This window comes from Pleurodeles waltl, chromosome 6 (genome assembly GCF_031143425.1).
Source record: "Pleurodeles waltl isolate 20211129_DDA chromosome 6, aPleWal1.hap1.20221129, whole genome shotgun sequence".
NCBI classification, from domain to species: Eukaryota; Metazoa; Chordata; class Amphibia; order Caudata; family Salamandridae; genus Pleurodeles; species Pleurodeles waltl.
The window spans coordinates 1,007,339,702-1,007,357,258 of record NC_090445.1 but is presented as its reverse complement, the minus strand read 5'-3'; the positions used below and the strand labels follow the sequence as shown (position 1 = coordinate 1,007,357,258).

The window sequence follows — 17,557 nt, the reverse complement described above, 5'->3', positions numbered from 1 at the left end:
AGGTAGTACAATAGCACCAGCATTTATTCCTCATCCCTTCTCTTCCTTTCATTCTTTACACCACTACCCTCTCCTACCTTTCCCTTTAATTCTAGCCATTTCCTTAATTCTCATTCTTGTGTCTTTTCATTATAGTTTTATAATACCATTGCTTCTTATAGTTTGCCTTCTGCTTCCCTTGTTTCGTTCCTCCTGTTCTCTTTTATTTCCTTCCCCACGTAATTTGTTCCTATATTTCCTGTCTCTCTTTTCATTCACTGGCATTTATGTTAGCTGCTTATCTTCAGTCATGCTTCATCACATGCATTATTCCTTTCTCCACCTCCTCCTGTCATTTCCCTCATTCATTCTGTTTTCATCCCAACTTACCTTTCTTGGTCGCTCGTGTTCCCTCAGTAGTAAATATATATATATATATATATATATTCTAGCTCTCTCTTTTCATTTTCCTCCCTCTGTACATGTCATTCTAATTCCATCTTTCCCACCACCATCCCTCCTGCCCGCTTCACATTCATACTGTATTGTTTTGCTATTCCCTGGCATATCTGCTACAGTCAGGAACCATGTCTTGTATGATCGAGCCAAACTTCACAAGGGCTGGCGCTCTCTCTCTCTCTCTTTCTCTCTCTCTCTCTCTCTCTTTCTCTCTCTCTCCATCGTCCTTTCTTCTTTTCCTTGGACCACTCATAGTCTATTGCATTTCGTTTTTCTTGTCATCTGTACCTCCATAATTTCCTCCATTCTCTATCTTGTTTTTTCTTACCCCGTCCCATCACCAATGTTTCCTTATTTGACCCCTTCTTCAAGTTCCTCCTTCCCTCCTTTGATACGTCGTGTCCTCCTACGGCCGTACCATGATCTCGCGCTGCACCGGAGCCTAAGGGATCTGTGCTTTTCTTTTTTGCATAATTCGCGCATACATTAAATCAAACTATCTCTGCCTTAGTATATGTTTTACTGACAGCAAAGCTCGGACACATAGGGCAGTAATTGCCTCTGTGTGTGTGTCCGAGCTCTGTTGACGGCAAAACATGCACTAACTAGGAGATATTTTGAGTTAATGCTCAAGACGAGAAAAACAAAAATTTAAGACGCCTCCTGCGCATGAACAGCTCAGAAAACGGAATCATATTATAGCCCCGGGAGTCGTTCCTCTTTATCCACCCTGGTCATATCCTTCCAACATTCTTTTGTTTTATCTTTCACTCACGCCTTTAGCCTCCGTACCTCTTTCTCCTTCACCCTGTTCTTTTCGTTCCAATTGCAGAGTGCAGTGTTTTCATTTTCTTGTCTTCTTTCCTCATTTTTTGTATTGATGTGTTTCGTCGATGTTGCATGCCCTTTAAGATCGGGGTTGGTAAAGCAGACCGTGGTGAAAGCACAGCTGCTGCTTTCTGTTTCATTTCGTTCATGCTTATGATTGATTAAATGTCCTTCTCAATATGGAGATTAATGTGCTCACCTTTGAGGTTTTCCTTGAAGAGTGCTCTGAAAAAAACCCAGAAAAATGGAAACTCAACAGCTAGAAATAATACAGGAAAATCAGCAAAAATGAATTTGGAACAGAAGCATAAGTAAACTGGCAAATAAAAAGCATATAACATTAGGCGGAATTAGAAATGAAGGTATGAAGCCCTCCAGCTAGGTAGCTGGAGGGCTTCATGCTATCACTAACCTGTGAAATTATTTTAAAATATGCTTCGCAATCGACAAATATCCGTGCTTTAAGAGGGGTCTCTGAACACGGGGAGGCATTTTTGAGTATATATATTAATACTCGTGTAGTACTCTTTCAGTACTCTTGCAGGCCTTTGTGAATCATCCCTGAAACACCCAACCCCCATTAGTAAAAGTGCAGAGGGCACAGTTCTTTCTGTTTGTACTTGTGTACGAATATTCCCTGTATTTTCCTATTTTATCCCCCTGCTGAAAGTTTTCGGACCACGTCAACAAGGGTACGTTACAAAGGACTAATTACAGAAGTACTATTTTATATACTCAAAGGGTGCCTTTGTGAACTATCTTTTCTATTTCAACCTTCCAGAAAATAAATTTAATTGCCAAGGCAATTCACTGAGTGCAGCTTTTCAACCTTTGGCAGTCACTACACTGAGTATCATTGAAACACATAACATAGATTAAAAACCTTGTATCAAACCACCGGAGACAGTACAGTTGTTTTGCACACTTTATTTGGTTAAGGTGATTGAATGCTTCTTTCAGCTCAGCATGTCAGTGCGCCTGCTCCAGAGATGTGTGCCGCCTGCAGGTAGTGGATTTAAATTGCAGCATAAATTATGTTAGATATGTCTTTCATCCATTTAAGCTGTGCTGTGCGTTATAAAAGTGGTGAATACGCTGTAACTCTTGGACTAATGACTCTCCCATCATAAGATAGTTCGGTGGGATAATGAGCCTGTTGTTTGGTAGTACTTGTGTCCTGCGGGCAAAGTTTTGCGATAAGTGCTAAAACCAAGCACTTCACCTGACTAGCAATAAACAAGAAGGTGCTTGACAATTTAACCTCGTGTTTTACAGATGCTGTCAAGCCCTATATGCCGAGCTAACCTTTTCTTCGGTAGCACTTAATTGAGTTTAAGTCCTTCCCCAATAGATAACTCTGTCCACTTTTATATATATAAGCACGATGCTCTCCTATTGGCATTTGACAGATGAGCTAGATTAAGAAACATTCCAACACCCTCCCTCCCTTACCCCCTTCCAAGAAGACAGAAATGACACTATTTATTCCGATGTTTATAGAATCCTATTACATAAAAATCTCAAACAAGCGCTCGATGGATTCTAAGGTAGGAGAGTGATGGTTAAGTCGCCAAGTAAAGGTTTTATTCATGTACTAAATGTGATCAATCAATACCGAATCGTTGTTAGTCACTACCTGCTCAATTCCATACGGTCTCTATAACTTGGTAATCAGGTACATAGAGGGAATATCCATCCCCCTCTATCCCCCCCACCCTAGTGTTGTGCCTCTTTCCAGTAGACCAAATCTGCAGATCATCACCCACCGTACCATAATGTCTCCATCAGTACTTGTCTGCCCTCAGGAACATCCTAGACAGCCTACTCTGGGTTCCGTGTATGTGCTTCTTCGTTTGTACACGCTGAGTTATCTTTCGTATGTCCCACTACAGTGATTACATTTTATCCTGCATTACTTCTCTTTATCGTTCCTTTTCACATGTTTTCATGCAGTGCCACTGTTTTGTGGTCTGTTTGCTAGCTAGCAGTGCGTACATATTGACTGTAAGCTCTCTTATCAACTCCTATATAGTGAATAATTTCTGAAAAGCTGTAAGTGCCTGATGACAGCCTCAATTTAGATGGGGGACGTGACCCTGTGTTTTAATTGTAATTACTAGAGGTTTTCAGACTCCCCCACCCAGAAAAATCCTTTTTTAACTTGTCAAACGGTTTCACCCGTTCCTGATAGAAAAGGTCTCTCCTTATATGACAGTCTCCAACCTTCCCTTTTGAATCCTTCTGCTGACATGGGAGGCTTGACGTCAAGATTAACACGCATGGTCGTGAAATGAGATGGGAATGTTTTGATCTCAGAGTGGCGATATTATTAGTATTTACTTTTCCAGGTGAGCCCAACCTTAGCAGGATATTGTCTGGGAACAAGTTGAGTTTGTGCACTATGCCTTCAAAGTGTATCCTCTCCACAGCAGCAGACTGTCTGATCTTTTTCATTAATGGTTTTATAGAGAGTACAAAGAGAAATAAGAAAAGCACCCTTGCCTGAATTACTTGTTCAGTCTAAAATACAGTGTTTTATCACCATTTATTATTACCTGAGCAACTAGACTTGCATGGCTAGCCCATATATATCCTTGCAACATGAGACCTTGGGGCATATTTATACTCTGTTTGCGCAAAATGTCGTCAAATGGTTTGACGCATATTCAGCGCAAACCTTGCCTCATATTTATACTCTGACGCCCGACCCTGCGCACGTCAAAAATCCTCTGTGTGTGTCATTTTTTGGATGCGGGAAGCCGCCTTGCGTTAATGACATGTAAGGTAGGCGTTACCGTCTAAAAAATGACCTGTGCGCCTTATTTATACTCCCACGTCATTTTGACACCCAGGAGGGGGCGGGCCTTAAAAACGGCGCACAGCCTGATGTGCGCCGTTTTTTAATGCCTGGGTGAGGGCAGGCGTTAAGGGACCTGTGGGCTCACTTCCATGGACTCTGACCATGGAAGCAGTCCAGAGGTGACCTTCCCTGCCCCCAGTGACACCCACTGCCACCCTCGCCCACCCCTGGAGGACACCCATGGATGATACAGGTAAGTATAATTTTTTAATTTTTTTAAAGTGGCAAAGGGGGACCTAATTTGACCCCCCCTGCATGCCACTGTGCCCAGTCCCCTGGCCATGGCCATTGGGCAAGGGGGCATGACTCCTGTCTTTGCTAAGACAGGAGTCATTTCAATGGGGGTTGTGCGTCATAAAATGGTGCAAGTCCGGTTTAAGCCATGATTTTTTACTCAAACCAGACTTGCACCATTTTTGACGCACAACCCCCATTTTCCCCTACGCCGGCGCTGCCTGGTTTGAGTCATTTTTTTTTACTCTGACCAGCCCGCAACACAGGCTAACGTCAATCCTTAAATAAGGCGCCTGTCTGGTGCGTAGGAATGGCATTAGCTGGCAGTAAATTTTTGGACGCAAACCAGCACCAGCGCTGGCTTGCGTCAAAAATTATAAATATGGGCCCTATTCAATTGTCTCTAAGGTATAGCTCAGAAAAAACAAATCAGCTCGATCAATTACTTTTTGGCACCTAAGGCAAGTATGACCATCTGAATAATGTGCTTGTACAATTTCTCTATTAGATGCAAGACACACAAACGTTATCAAATATCTGTCTAGTTTTTATGAAACCTGATTGTTGGGGATCCACCCAGAAGGGCACCTGGTTCTCTAGCCTGTTAGCTAAGACCTTTGTGAAGATCCTAAGTTCTAAATTAGCCAATGTGACTGGTCTGTACTATACACAATGATTCCTATTGTTTCCCCTATTTATGTATTAAGGAAATATTGGATTTTCTTGTGGATCGTGTGATTGCCTCTCCGAAGGCTTTAATAGAGTTATACAAGACTGGCTTTCCCTGATTACACAGTTTAGCTCCACCTGTATGATGGGCTGTTCTAAGTGTTTGTATTTAGTAGACAGTAGTTCCAGGTTTCCCAAGAAAGAATCTACAGCCCAACCACCTTGAGTCACTCCCCACATAGTTTTTCAATTAAATCTGTACGTGTCCATTACTTTTCCTGCCTTGGAGTCTCTCAGTATGCCTGAATGCCTCAAGACATTGGCTATTCAAGTCTTCCCCCTTGACATTTGTCGTCTAGTGGCTAATAAATTACCAGCCTTGTTGGCTTAAAAGAATTGTTTAAACTTCAGGAGATCCTTCTCAGGCCTTTCTGTCAGTGATGTAATGAGCTTACCCTTCCATGAAACTAGAGACTGAGAGTCTTTGGTGTTGTTCCACCACCTTATGTTTATTCTCTAGTTTAGATTTAATCAGATTCCAGTTCTGTTTTAGATCTGCCTTGGTGGCTATAAATTCCCCTCAATAACAGCCTTGATTGCATTAAAGAGTACCTCGTTTGCCATCTCCCCATTTTCATTTATCAGATAATACTCCCTTATCTGTTTCACCAAATCTCCCTCATGCACCCTATCTTTTGAAATTGTTTAGTCAAAATGCTACACTCATTACTTTATAGGAGTATATATAATATTGCAGTCCACAAGATGGATTCATGGTCGGAAATTTCAATAAGGCATATGGTTATCCTTTCAATATAGTCAGGAAGTGCTCAGGAACTAGTTAGATCTGTGCATGCCAGATAAAAAAGGTGGATTCCTTTTGATTAGGTCTAATTTTCATCAAGGTTATTCTCTGATAGTATAGTAAAAGCAATTCAGTATCCCCTCACTGATACATTTACCTCTTGTGTGTCTCTCCATGGAGAGGATGAGTGTATGGCATTAACGTCTCAGAGTGACACCAGTTCTCCCACCCATTTCTAATTAACTATATTTCCTGTTAAATGTTATGGGTGTATGATGTCAGGAGGGTCATCTCATTGCTGTCCATTTTCAATATTAAGATGACTTCTGCCTTCTTTATTATACAACACCATCTCATCTATGTCAAACAGTAAGTTTCAGAGGTTTGCTACTGTTATTGAATAGGATTTTTGTTTAGTCAAGGCATGGATCTGGGATGGGCATAACCTATGCACCATGAGCCTGGTATTATTTGAAAGGAGATACGTCTCCTAGAAGAAGATCACATCCAGGGTTTCTAGGAGGAGCGCTTGCCATACTTTGTAGTGTTTACTGAAGAATTCAGCCTCCTAATGTTCCATGTTAGTACATCGACCAAATGGCCATTATTTTAAATGATCCAATGAACAACATTGCGTCTGGCATCCTTTCCCTATGTTTCAAATCCGCAAATGTGTGTGGTCTTCTTGTAGTATGAAATGGTCTCCCTCCTGTCTGGTTCCCCCTCCCTACCCATCCCACCAACTTCCTAATGAAAACCTTGAACCTAGCAATTAACATTAAACATTCATTCCCAGGTGGAATATGGACACACTCCTAATGAGACTGATAAGAGGCATTAGAAGTTTTGACAACATTACCCCATTGCTTAGGCATCTAAACTGGCTTTCTCATGAAGCCAGAACGCAACTGAAAATCACTTGTCTCACACACAGAGCCTTACATTTTAACGAACCAAGGTACCTGGCAGAAAAGATTTGAATCTCAGGAGGCATCCACTCCCTCAGAAGCACTAACTCTCAGACTTGAACCACCGAGATTCAGAAAACAGAAAACCTACTCTTGTTCCTTTACAGGAGCTGTTCCAAGAATTTGGAACTCGTTACCACCGAGGTGCGATCAAATCCATTAACCCACCTTTTCAGAAGAGAAGTGAAAAAAATCCTAATGAATAGATTACTCTCATAATGAATAGATTCCTCTCGTAATTTCTAGATGAACCCATCTCCTAAGCTCAATTAGCACCACAATTGACAATATCCATACATCCTTCCCAGGAGAACATCACTTAATCTCTGCTCCCCAGGTATCTAGACCTCCATGACCTTTTAACAATCTCAGTAAGCCACCCTGAAGATTTCTATGACCTATGAAACATGACCCTTGGGTCATGTTCGCGCTTTATATAACATTCTCAAATAAAACAAAAAATTAGAATGTGGTAACGAAAGCATACTGGTGGCCAGAATTCCACCCAGTTACCAATAAACATAAGCAGCTGCCCTTCAGAACCTCATTAAGAGTTTTAGGCTACATTCTAATCCCTATGCACACATGTTTACATAGGGATCAGAATTACCTATTGTGGGATAATTATCAGACCCTCACACTTTTCCCCTGATAAACTCCAACAGGTCAAACATGCCAATATTTATAAAAGGAAAAGGGCCAGAAAAAAAGGCAAAACATGCAGAATTTCAGGTGTTAAAAAAAAACGACGCCTCAATACTTACCTTATTTTCATGTTGAAAACTTGGAATGTGAGGTATTTACTACAAGTGGTAAATACCTCACATGAGGGTAATGGTATTTACTATATCTTATGCATACCCCACCCTATTCTGGCCGTCTGGTAATGAGGTACTTTTGCCAGATGTTTCTAAATTTATTGTGAAGCAGGGATCCGAATGATTTCAAAGTTATTGTCCATTATCTCCATCATACCATTCACTAGGCACTGGCTCGTGTTTTATTTCTGCTGTTCCCGACTTTCCCCATCTACCCCATTCTGGGTTTGGGTTTTTTCATCATCAGCTCGGCGGTCTAGGACGTGTTTGATTTCAGTACAAAAGGGAGCCCACCTGTATTTGATTTGTCTTTTGCTCAGTTCTATTGTGATATCCTGCAGCACCCTCCACTTGTTCAGTGTCCTTAAAGGTAACTCCTGGTATAACTGCAGTGCACAGTGGTTGAAAAAGTAATTAATCAACCTGGTGGGCAAGTCTCAGGATCCTATCTTTCACTGTCAATGAGGCAAGTTTCAGTAGTATTTACCTTGGACTAGTTACAGGCACCAGTCTCCAGCCAAGTTGGTATAACTCTTGGTATTCTCTAGGTTGCCTGAAACATAACCAACAAAATTCATCTAGATCACCACTTTCTGTGTTTTTGCTGCCATTTCTGGATCTTCATGTTGTCGCGGTGCAGACTGTCTGGAAGATTGTCCACTTGTCTTTTAGATCTTTAAGTTCATCAAATAAGAGTTATATTGTGACCATCACTGTGATGGAGTCTTTGGTTGTGCTTCCCAATGGATCGATTGCCCTTTCGAGATGTCTGACATTTTAGGCAACAGCTACGTTTGTAAAGAACTTTTTTACCTGAAAGTTTCTCTAAACGACAAAGTTCCTGAAATTTCATAAGCTTCTGAGGTTTTCTAAAGCGATACATTTCATTATAGTTAACAATAATATATCACCTATAGAGAATTATGTCATTTCACAGTCTCCTTGCCTTGGGCACGGATGCATTAGCATTTATTCCAACCCCCTTGTTCTCTGCTGTATCATCCTGTAAAGAATAGTTCCTCTATGAATTTTATTCATCATGCCCATTTTGAAAACATGCTGGGAAGAGGGCAATAGTGGAAAGTTTACACATTAGTCGTTTCTGGACAAAAATCTGGAAGAAATAAAGATGGTGATAATTTCCTGAGGAACGACCACAATTTTGCGGATCTTCTTAATCTAGCAGATTCATGAGAGACTAGCGGTTGTAGGTTATCACACCCTGTTCCTGCCTCATTCCAGAAACCAGGCTATTGCTGATATGAGACCTATTATGAGTTAAGCATGTCTGTGCCTTATGCTTCTCAACATCATCAGTTTTCCATGCTTCTCTTTACAACAAAACACAGTACCATAAGATTAAAAGCAGTGGACTGTTCTGTAAACACACCCTGTAGTTCAAATGCGTTTTTGGGAACAGTCATTTGTCATCTTCAGTGACATGCTGAAGAGGCACAGTGGAATACGAGGAACCATATAAGTGGCTAATACCATTACAGTGTTCTCCTTTCTTCATTCCTGCAGTAACCGTGCTATCACAATACTAAGTGGATTGCCCTACAGTAAAACAGAAATATATCCTGCCAGGATGTTTGTACTAAACGTCTTGTGGTGATGAGCCAGAGGTACTGTAAGGTTTGGTTCAATCTAGGTACAACTTTTATCAGTATATTTTTAAACTTAAATATTATGGCAATATTCTCCCTACCTTCCAGTCCTGCGGGGTGTGGGTTGGTAGCTGCCGATGTCTGCCCGAAATTGGTGAAATCATTGAGGCTGTTGTTTAGAAGTGTCTGCATGCTCTTTTATCATAGTCCCTCTACATATGTGACCTTCAGATAATATACTGTAGATGGGGTTGCCCACTGCAGTGCTACATGAGAATTATAATCTTCTTTATATTTGGGACCGGTTACTGAGTTCAGCTCTTATTAGTGATAAAAACTATTTGGGAAAATTAATGTATGTGATGAATATGGTGTATTATATGCTGTGGTTGTGCAACCTCACTATGTAATACACTGACAACAAAACCATCTTGGGCTCAGTTGGGCAAGTTTGTGAAACCTTTAGCTCAATTCTGGGTAGCTGTGGCTTCAAGCAGTCAAGCTTAAACAAAGCAACAAGTGCAGAATATTTAGAAGTATCAAAACAACCCAATAAGAAAGTCACACATTAGGAAAGAAATCCAGCACCAATTTACAAAAATAGATCTTATTTTTATGAATGTTTAGAACCTAAAATGATTTTTATGTAAAATATAAATCACTGCTTTTCAGTCAAAATGTAAACAAGCATTGGCAACTACAGTGGTTAGCGGAAGCTTGGTAGAACTTTTGTAAGTTATGTTTTGGTATTCTGGCCTGCTTTGGGTGACCAACTCCATCAGGGAGCAGATTAAGCGGTCCAGTAAAAGTTTGTAGGAAAGTTATATATTCACCAAAGCAGTCTACAGTCAAATTTCAAGATGTTTGGGTGAACCACTATAGACTTCAATACAGTGTTTCTGATGCAAGGGATACAGGGTGCTGAAGATGCTGTAGGATGCTGTGCGTTTGACAGGTGGCTTCTTGAGGGCTACACCTCAGGCAACTGTCTTCATGAGGTGACTTCAGCCACAAAATATCGATGTCCCTCAAAGTCCGGTTGGGTCCAGCAGAAGTTCAGTTGCCACTGGTCAATTGGTCTCCGGTCACAACAAAACCAGCAGTTCCCATTGGAGAAGGCTGGTGTCCTCATTGGGTGACTAAACTGCACTCTGACAACTCTCTCAGAAGCAGTAGATTCAGGTGCAACTTTTGAGCATTGGGACTCAGCCTCCCAGGATGCATGTCAACAGTCAGTGGCAGTCAAGTAATTGTGGCTACTGGCTTGGGAACGCAGGCTTCTTCAGCTTTTGTGGCACTGGAGCTGTAACAGAGATCAGCAAACTGATTCCTGGAGTTCACATCTTCTGTCTAGGGTTCGGGATGACTTTTCCTCGAGCAGGACCCAGGCACAATCCTCTCTTCCCTAGGCCAGGAGTAGCAGGTACAGTCCAGTCTTTGGGCAGCCTCTCTTTGCCAGATGCAGGGCACAGCAGGGCAGCAATTCTACGTTCCTCTCTCCACTGAAGAAATGATCTGAGGTCTGGGCATCAAGGGTGCCATATTTATGTCCTAAATGTGCCCTAGGTGTATGCAGTGGCTACTAGCTAATGGGCTACTAGGTCCGTTCCCATCCAATGATGAATTCCTGTAATATGTAGCAACTAGCTCAGTCTCTCTCAGTATGTGGATCATGGTAGCCACTGGAAAACTAGGGCAACAGAGTGGCAACTTTTTAAAAGTTGATTTTGTTCAAAAGTTACATAAAATTGACTTGGGCATCAAGTATGGTTTAATGTAACAATTATCTTGGTACCTTGAAGTACCAACTTTAATAGTCCATTCAGGAGTTAGCACAGCTGGGTTGTCAATGTGTAAACTTGTACTCACCAGTGGGGCTACCAGCCTTTTCACAGCAAAGTGGCAATTTGGGGATTTTGCTGTTAGGACATATAAAATATATTTCTTATATTTTTTAATATTCATCATCCTGACTTAGGGCTCACTAAGCCTCTCGTAGGAGTGACATATATATATTAAAAAGGGAGGTCAGGACTTTGGGGGTCATTACGACCCTGGCGGTCATGGACCGCCAGGGCCGGGGACCGCGGATGCACCGCCAACAGCCTGGCGGTGCATCCTGGCCTATTCTGACCGCGGCGGTAAAGCTGCGGTCAGAAAAGGGAAACCGGCAGTTTCCCGCCGGTTTTCCCCTGGCCTGAGGAATCCTCCATGGCGGCGCTGCAGGCAGCACCGCCATGGGGATTCCGACCCCCTTACCGCCAGCCTGGTTCTGGCGGTTTTGACCGCCAGAACCTGGTTGGCGGTAACAGGTGTCGTGGGGCCCCTGGGGGCCCCTGCAGTGCCCATGCCAATGGCATGGGCACTGCAGGGGCCCCCTAACAGGGCCCCACCAAGATTTTCAGTGTCTGCACAGCAGACACTGAAAATCGCGACGGGTGCAACTGCACCCGTCGCACCCTTTCCACTCCGCCGGCTCCATTCGGAGCCGGCATCCTCGTGGAAGGGGCTTTCCCGCTGGGCTGGCGGGCGGCCTTCTGGCGGTCGTCCGCCAGCCCAGCGGGAAACTCCGAATTACCGCGGCGATCTTTTGACCGCGCAGCGGTATTCTGACGGCGGTACTTTGGCGGGCGGCCCCTGCCGCCCGCCAAAGTCAGAATGAGGCCCTTTGTCATTAGTATAAATGCCGAAGTCAAGTTAGTAGTGTAAAAGTACTGTACATGTCAGCAGTGACAGGCTGGGAGACATGCTCTACTTTGTCGCACTCAGGGTGGCACAATATGTGCTGCAGCCCTGGAGAGACACTTTAACTTATAGATCCTGAACTCTGATACCATATTCTAGGGACTTATAAGTAACTTACCCTATGTCAATGGGGAATAAACAAAACAAACACACACTTTTAGGGGGCACAGCCTGGCACTGAGGTCTGGTTTGCAGGCCTTAGTGAACTCTCAGCCTAAAAAAAACAGCAGCATCAAATCAAAAAGAAGTATTTCCTTACAATTCATAAAATACAGTTTTATCAAAATTTTCCTAAAAAATGGAAAAAATATTGGTGCCATTAATACTTACAGATTAAGATATTCTTTGCTTCAGTCTTCAGCACCCAGGTTTGAATTAATTTGCTTAACATTCGAACACCTCTAGACCAGTCTATGTATCTTTTAAACAAATTATTCTAGTCTCTGCCTGCCACAAACTTAGTTGTGGTGGGAAATGGCAAGAGGAATAATTTTCCATTGAAAATTTCAATATCTGAGTTAGTATTTTAGCCAGTCCTGATTAAAACAATAAGGGACCCGAAGACATAGTGGTAATCCGTCCCAAAAGTGACGGTAAAGTGACGGATATACCACCAGCCGTATTACAAGTCCATTATATCCTATGGAACTCGTAATACGTCTGGTGGTAAATCCGTCACATTTGGGACGGATTACCACCTCCTCCAAAGTTGTAATAACCCCCTTATTGTTCAATGTAATCCAACACACATTTATATTTCTCCCTGGTACAAGCAAACATGTCAGGCAACTACCAATATTGTACTTGAGTATATCCAGGTCCTTAATTATTTTCTTACAAAATGGAATGCATATTCATAAACTGTCTTAATGTTACAAAACCTTATAACTCTAACACACAGACAAACTTCTCACAGGCTTGCTACCTTAGACAGCCTCCACAAGTAAGTTAATATGCAGACAATTGGAGATCTGAGATTAACAGGGATGTAGTCCCTTAGCTACTGCTAAATTTGCAAAAAACAATTCCCCTAATTTATTTCACAATTTTTTTAATATGTATATTTCATTCAGAGTATGTTATATTTTTATGCAAGGATTTTAAGTGTGTGTACAAGAATTAAACATTTCGACAGTAACACAAATGTACCAATACTTCAATAAAGGCATACTAAATATAATGACTTTCTTGATATCATACTCACTGCACTGCAAGTCTGTTATAGATCCAGAAATGAGATGATAGAAATGAAGCAGAGATTGTTTTTGCATTTAGGAGGCAGTGCAAGACCTGGTGGCAGCCCTCAAACTGGACCATGCATGTGTGATTCAGGAAATCCGCCCTTTGAAACAGGAAGCTTTGGCAGTGATGTCCCAGTGGCTGTTTGAGCACTGCAGGGCTGTGCTCTCTGACCTACTGACCACCAACAAGGATCCTATGAAGGAAGAAATCTTCAAGGACCTCCTTGTGATTGGGGAATCCCTGATTAAAATAGATACCCAGAAGATGAATGGGCACATCCATTACACAGACCTCCTAATTGCAAATGGTAAGTGACTATATTTATCTGGACCATATTTCAACTGACTGTTCTTTTAATGTACCCATTTAAAAACGGGAACTGATAATTATTATCTGTTATCTACCTCCCGAGAGCTGATTTCGGGCTAGAAAGCATTTTGTGGTTGCTCTCGAATTGCTTGAGTGGTTCAGTCTGACCGGCTGAATTCAGTGGAGCCATCTTTAAGGCAGAAACCTTCTTGGTGGCATCCCACTGCATCTTACTGTAGGTTTTCAGGTGTCATCCACAAAGTCCCACACTCACTGGATAGTCGTTTTCAGTAAGAGTAAGAGACCCCTCATTCAGATTAATTTAAGGAGAGGGATAGCTTTTCCTGTAGTAACTTTAACTTCTGGAATTCTGTACTAAGCTAAGAATGTCAGCTCTTGAATTTCAGAAAGGGTCTGAAAACCTGTCTCATTGCACTGTGCCCATTTCACTGTTTGCCTTCACTGTTCTTCGTTTTATAGTACCAAAGGAACCTAGATTATTTGCCAGGGCAGCGTTACAATGAATATTTAGCATTGCTAAAGTGCCCAGCCCCTGAAGTGGACATGTTTAGCATTATCTCAGAAACACTGTTAAATGGCATACATTTATGGCCAACAAAAGATTGTAAGTATTTAAATAATACCCTAGTGCAAATGCACCTTGCTTTATTTGTTCTCCCGCAGGTATACAACGCTTTTGCTGAAAAGTGAAATCACTCATTTACCTTCCAAAATGAAACGCCTAATAGCTAGTGCTCACAGAAGTGTAAAAACTAGTCTTCTGCCAAATGTGTCATTCACGCATCATAGTACGTCCACTTCTACCTATTTAATGACACTGAAATTGCTGCAACATAGGCAAAAGTATTAAAACTGTGCAACAATCTAATAAACGATCCAGTTTAGAGAAAAAAGCGGTTGTCTTTAGTGCGTCCTGCATCTCTACCAGTAACCAACTATAGGCAATTCAGAATGCTTTTTGATGATGTCAGCTGGGGTTTTGGCCTCAGGCTGGACTTCTTTAGAATCCACAGAAGCGGTCCATGTCCTGATATTTCCAACACTCGTTTGGCTAGTTTCCTTCCAGAGTACTCATTTCAAGACATTCGAGTCTGCAGAGCACAGACGATAACAGTGCTTAAGAAATTCTGATTTATGGCTAGTGTCTGGCACAAGAGGCCAAACTCTAGACATATTTGGTTCTGAACTGTGAACTGAGAAACACCAATGATGGATCAGAACAAATGACTTTGGGCTATATTCAGCTTTTTATCTGCTGCAACAGTTAATACCTCTAGGCCATAATTTGTCAGACTGAATGAGTCTGATCTAAAGGATGATTATCAGAGGATGATTAGCAACCGATACCACTACATACTACTAAATAATCATGAGAAATAAAATATGATAAGGAGTTACTGGTGCTAACATAAAATTGACTTGTAAGATGTGAGAAATTGGGGTTTTAGTTGATTGTGGTGTGAGCCCTGGTCAAGCAACAGCCACAATCCCTTGCAGGGTGAACCACAAAAAGTAACTAACCTGTTGTTGGAAGATGGGTTACTGGTAGGGCAGGTAGGTACCTACACCTAGCAACAAGCCACTAACCTCCACATAGGTACAGTTAGGTCTCAGTAAATTAATCCCAGCTCAACCCTTGGTAGCTTGGCAACGAGCGTCAAGGCTTAACTTAGGAGACAAAGGGGGTCATTCTGACCCTGGCGGCCGGTGGCCGTCAGGGCCACCGACCACGGGAGCACCGCCAACAGGCTGGCGGTGCTCCCACGAGCATTCTGACCGCGGCGGTTCAGCCGCGGTCAGAAGCGGCAAGTCGGCGGGCTCCCGCCGACTTACCGCTGCTCGGGGGGCGCGCTCCGCCGCCATGAGGATTCTGACCCCCCCTACCGCCATCCTGTTCATGGCGGGAAAGCCGCCATGAACAGGATGGCGGTAGGGGGGGGTCGCGGGGCCCCTGGGGGCCCCTGCCGTGCCCATGCCAATGGCATGGGCACGGCAGGGGCCCCCGTAAGAGGGCCCCGCAAAGTATTTCAGTGTCTGCCTTGCAGACACTGAAATACGCGACGGGTGCCACTGCACCCGTCGCACCTTCCCACTCCGCCGGCTCGATTACGAGCCGGCATCCTCGTGGGAAGGGAGTTTTTCCCTGGGCTGGCGGGCGGTCTTTTGGAGACCGCCCGCCAGCCCAGGGAAAAACTCATAATACCCTCCGCGGTCTTCTGACCGCGGAGCGGTATAATGGGGGCGGAATTCTGGCGGGCGGCCTCCGCCGCCCGCCAGAATCAGAATCACCCCCAAAGTGTAAAGCATTCAAATATCACAAAACAGTAATTAAATAAAACACAGGAAACAGTTTAAAAATCCAAAACCATTTTATAAAAATAGTTTATATTTTTATCTTTAAAATGACACAAAAACGATTAAAATCGGTTCAGGGGAACCGGAGATATGAATTTTTAAAGAATTATTACTTTTCTAGCGCTTAGAAACAAAAAGCGCCAATCGGGTCATCTGGTTGCACCTCGACCAGGGCAAAGTCAAACTTTCAGGCCGACCGCGATGGAGCCCTGCTCGGCTACAGGTCGCGGGAGGCCTCGGTTAAAAGGTTACCTTCTGACTTAGTCTTTATTTTGAAGTTTTTCTTCACCGGGACGAACCTGCCAGTTGAATCCGACCTCCTGGAGCCCTTGTCCGGATACGCGATGTGGGTTTCCTCGGTGGAGACTTTTACCTTCGGACTTAGTTGTTTTTTCGAGACGAAAATCCTTCGACCGGGGTAAACCTGGATCTTGATCCGACGTCCATGGAGCCCTTCTCGGATACGATGGCTGGGAGGTCCCGGTCAACTTTTTACGTTCGGACTTAGGGGGTGATTCTAATTCTGGGGTGCGGCGGAGGCCGCCCGCCAGAATTCCGCCCCCATAATACCGCTCCGCGGTCAGAAGACCGCGGAGGGTATTATGAGTTTTTCCCTGGGCTGGCGGGCGGTCTCCAAAAGACCGCCCGCCAGCCCAGGGAAAAACTCCCTTCCCACGAGAATGCCGGCTCGTAATCGAGCCGGCGGAGTGGGAAGGTGCGACGGGTGCAGTAGCACCCGTCGCGTATTTCAGTGTCTGCAAGGCAGACACTGAAATACCTTGCGGGGCCCTCTTACGGGGGCCCCGCGACCCCCCCTACCGCCATCCTGTTCATGGCGGCTTTCCCGCCATGTACAGGATGGCGGTAGGGGGGGTCAGAATCCCCCATGGCGGCGCAGCAAGCTGAGGGCAGCGGTAAACCGGCGGGAGACCGCCGGTTTACCCTTTCTGACCGCGGCCAAAGCGCCGCGGTCAGAATGCCCTGCGGGGCACCGCCGGCCTGTCGGCGGTGCTCCCGCCGACCCTCGGGTTAGAATCAGCCCCTTAGTCTCTTTTTTGGATGTTTTTCTTTACCGGGACGAACCACGAAGTCAGGCCGGGTCGCGGTTGAGGCAAGCCGGCTAGAATTTCCGCGGCGGGTCGGTCCCTCTCTGGAGCTTTTTTTCCAAAAATTCTCAAATCTTTTCCAAACTTCTGGGGCTTCACCCAGATGTTCTTTTAAGGTTCTTTTGGGGTCCACAGCTCACCCCAAGGGTCCAGAAGTTCTGTGATGGTCCTTGGGGGGTGCGGACTTCAACTCCCAGAATGCACCTGGCGCAAACTCCTTTTTGGCCACTGGACAGTGGTCAGCTGGTCGCTTTCTTCAGGAGTTGGTGCAGGGGACTCTGGTTTAGCAATTTTTCACCTGTAGCAAACAGGGAGTCCCTCCTTGAACCAATTGAAGCCAGGCAAAGTCCTTCTTGTGGTGAAGCCCAAGTGTGCAGCTGGTGCAGTCCTTCTGAGTGCAGGGTCCAGGTGCAGGCCAGGGGTCCAGCAGGGCAGTCCTTCTTCTTCTTTAGTTCCTTTCTTGTTGAATTCTGGAGGGGATCTGAGGTGTGGGTGCAGGTCTGCCAGTTTTATCCTTGCTTCTGGGTGAAAAGCAGGGGGGCCCTGGTTCTC

The 17,557-nt window shown here is 44.0% G+C and overlaps 1 protein-coding gene across 1 annotated transcript in view; it reads left to right on the top strand.

Moving 5' to 3' along the window:
• The window catches only part of TTC34 (tetratricopeptide repeat domain 34), a 516,120-nt gene that overhangs the window by 406,277 nt on the left and 92,286 nt on the right, over positions 1-17,557 (top strand). The window contains exon 6 of the mRNA XM_069239923.1: positions 13,248-13,521. Coding sequence (XP_069096024.1) covers positions 13,248-13,521 — 274 coding nt within the window. The remainder of the gene's footprint in view (positions 1-13,247; positions 13,522-17,557) is intronic.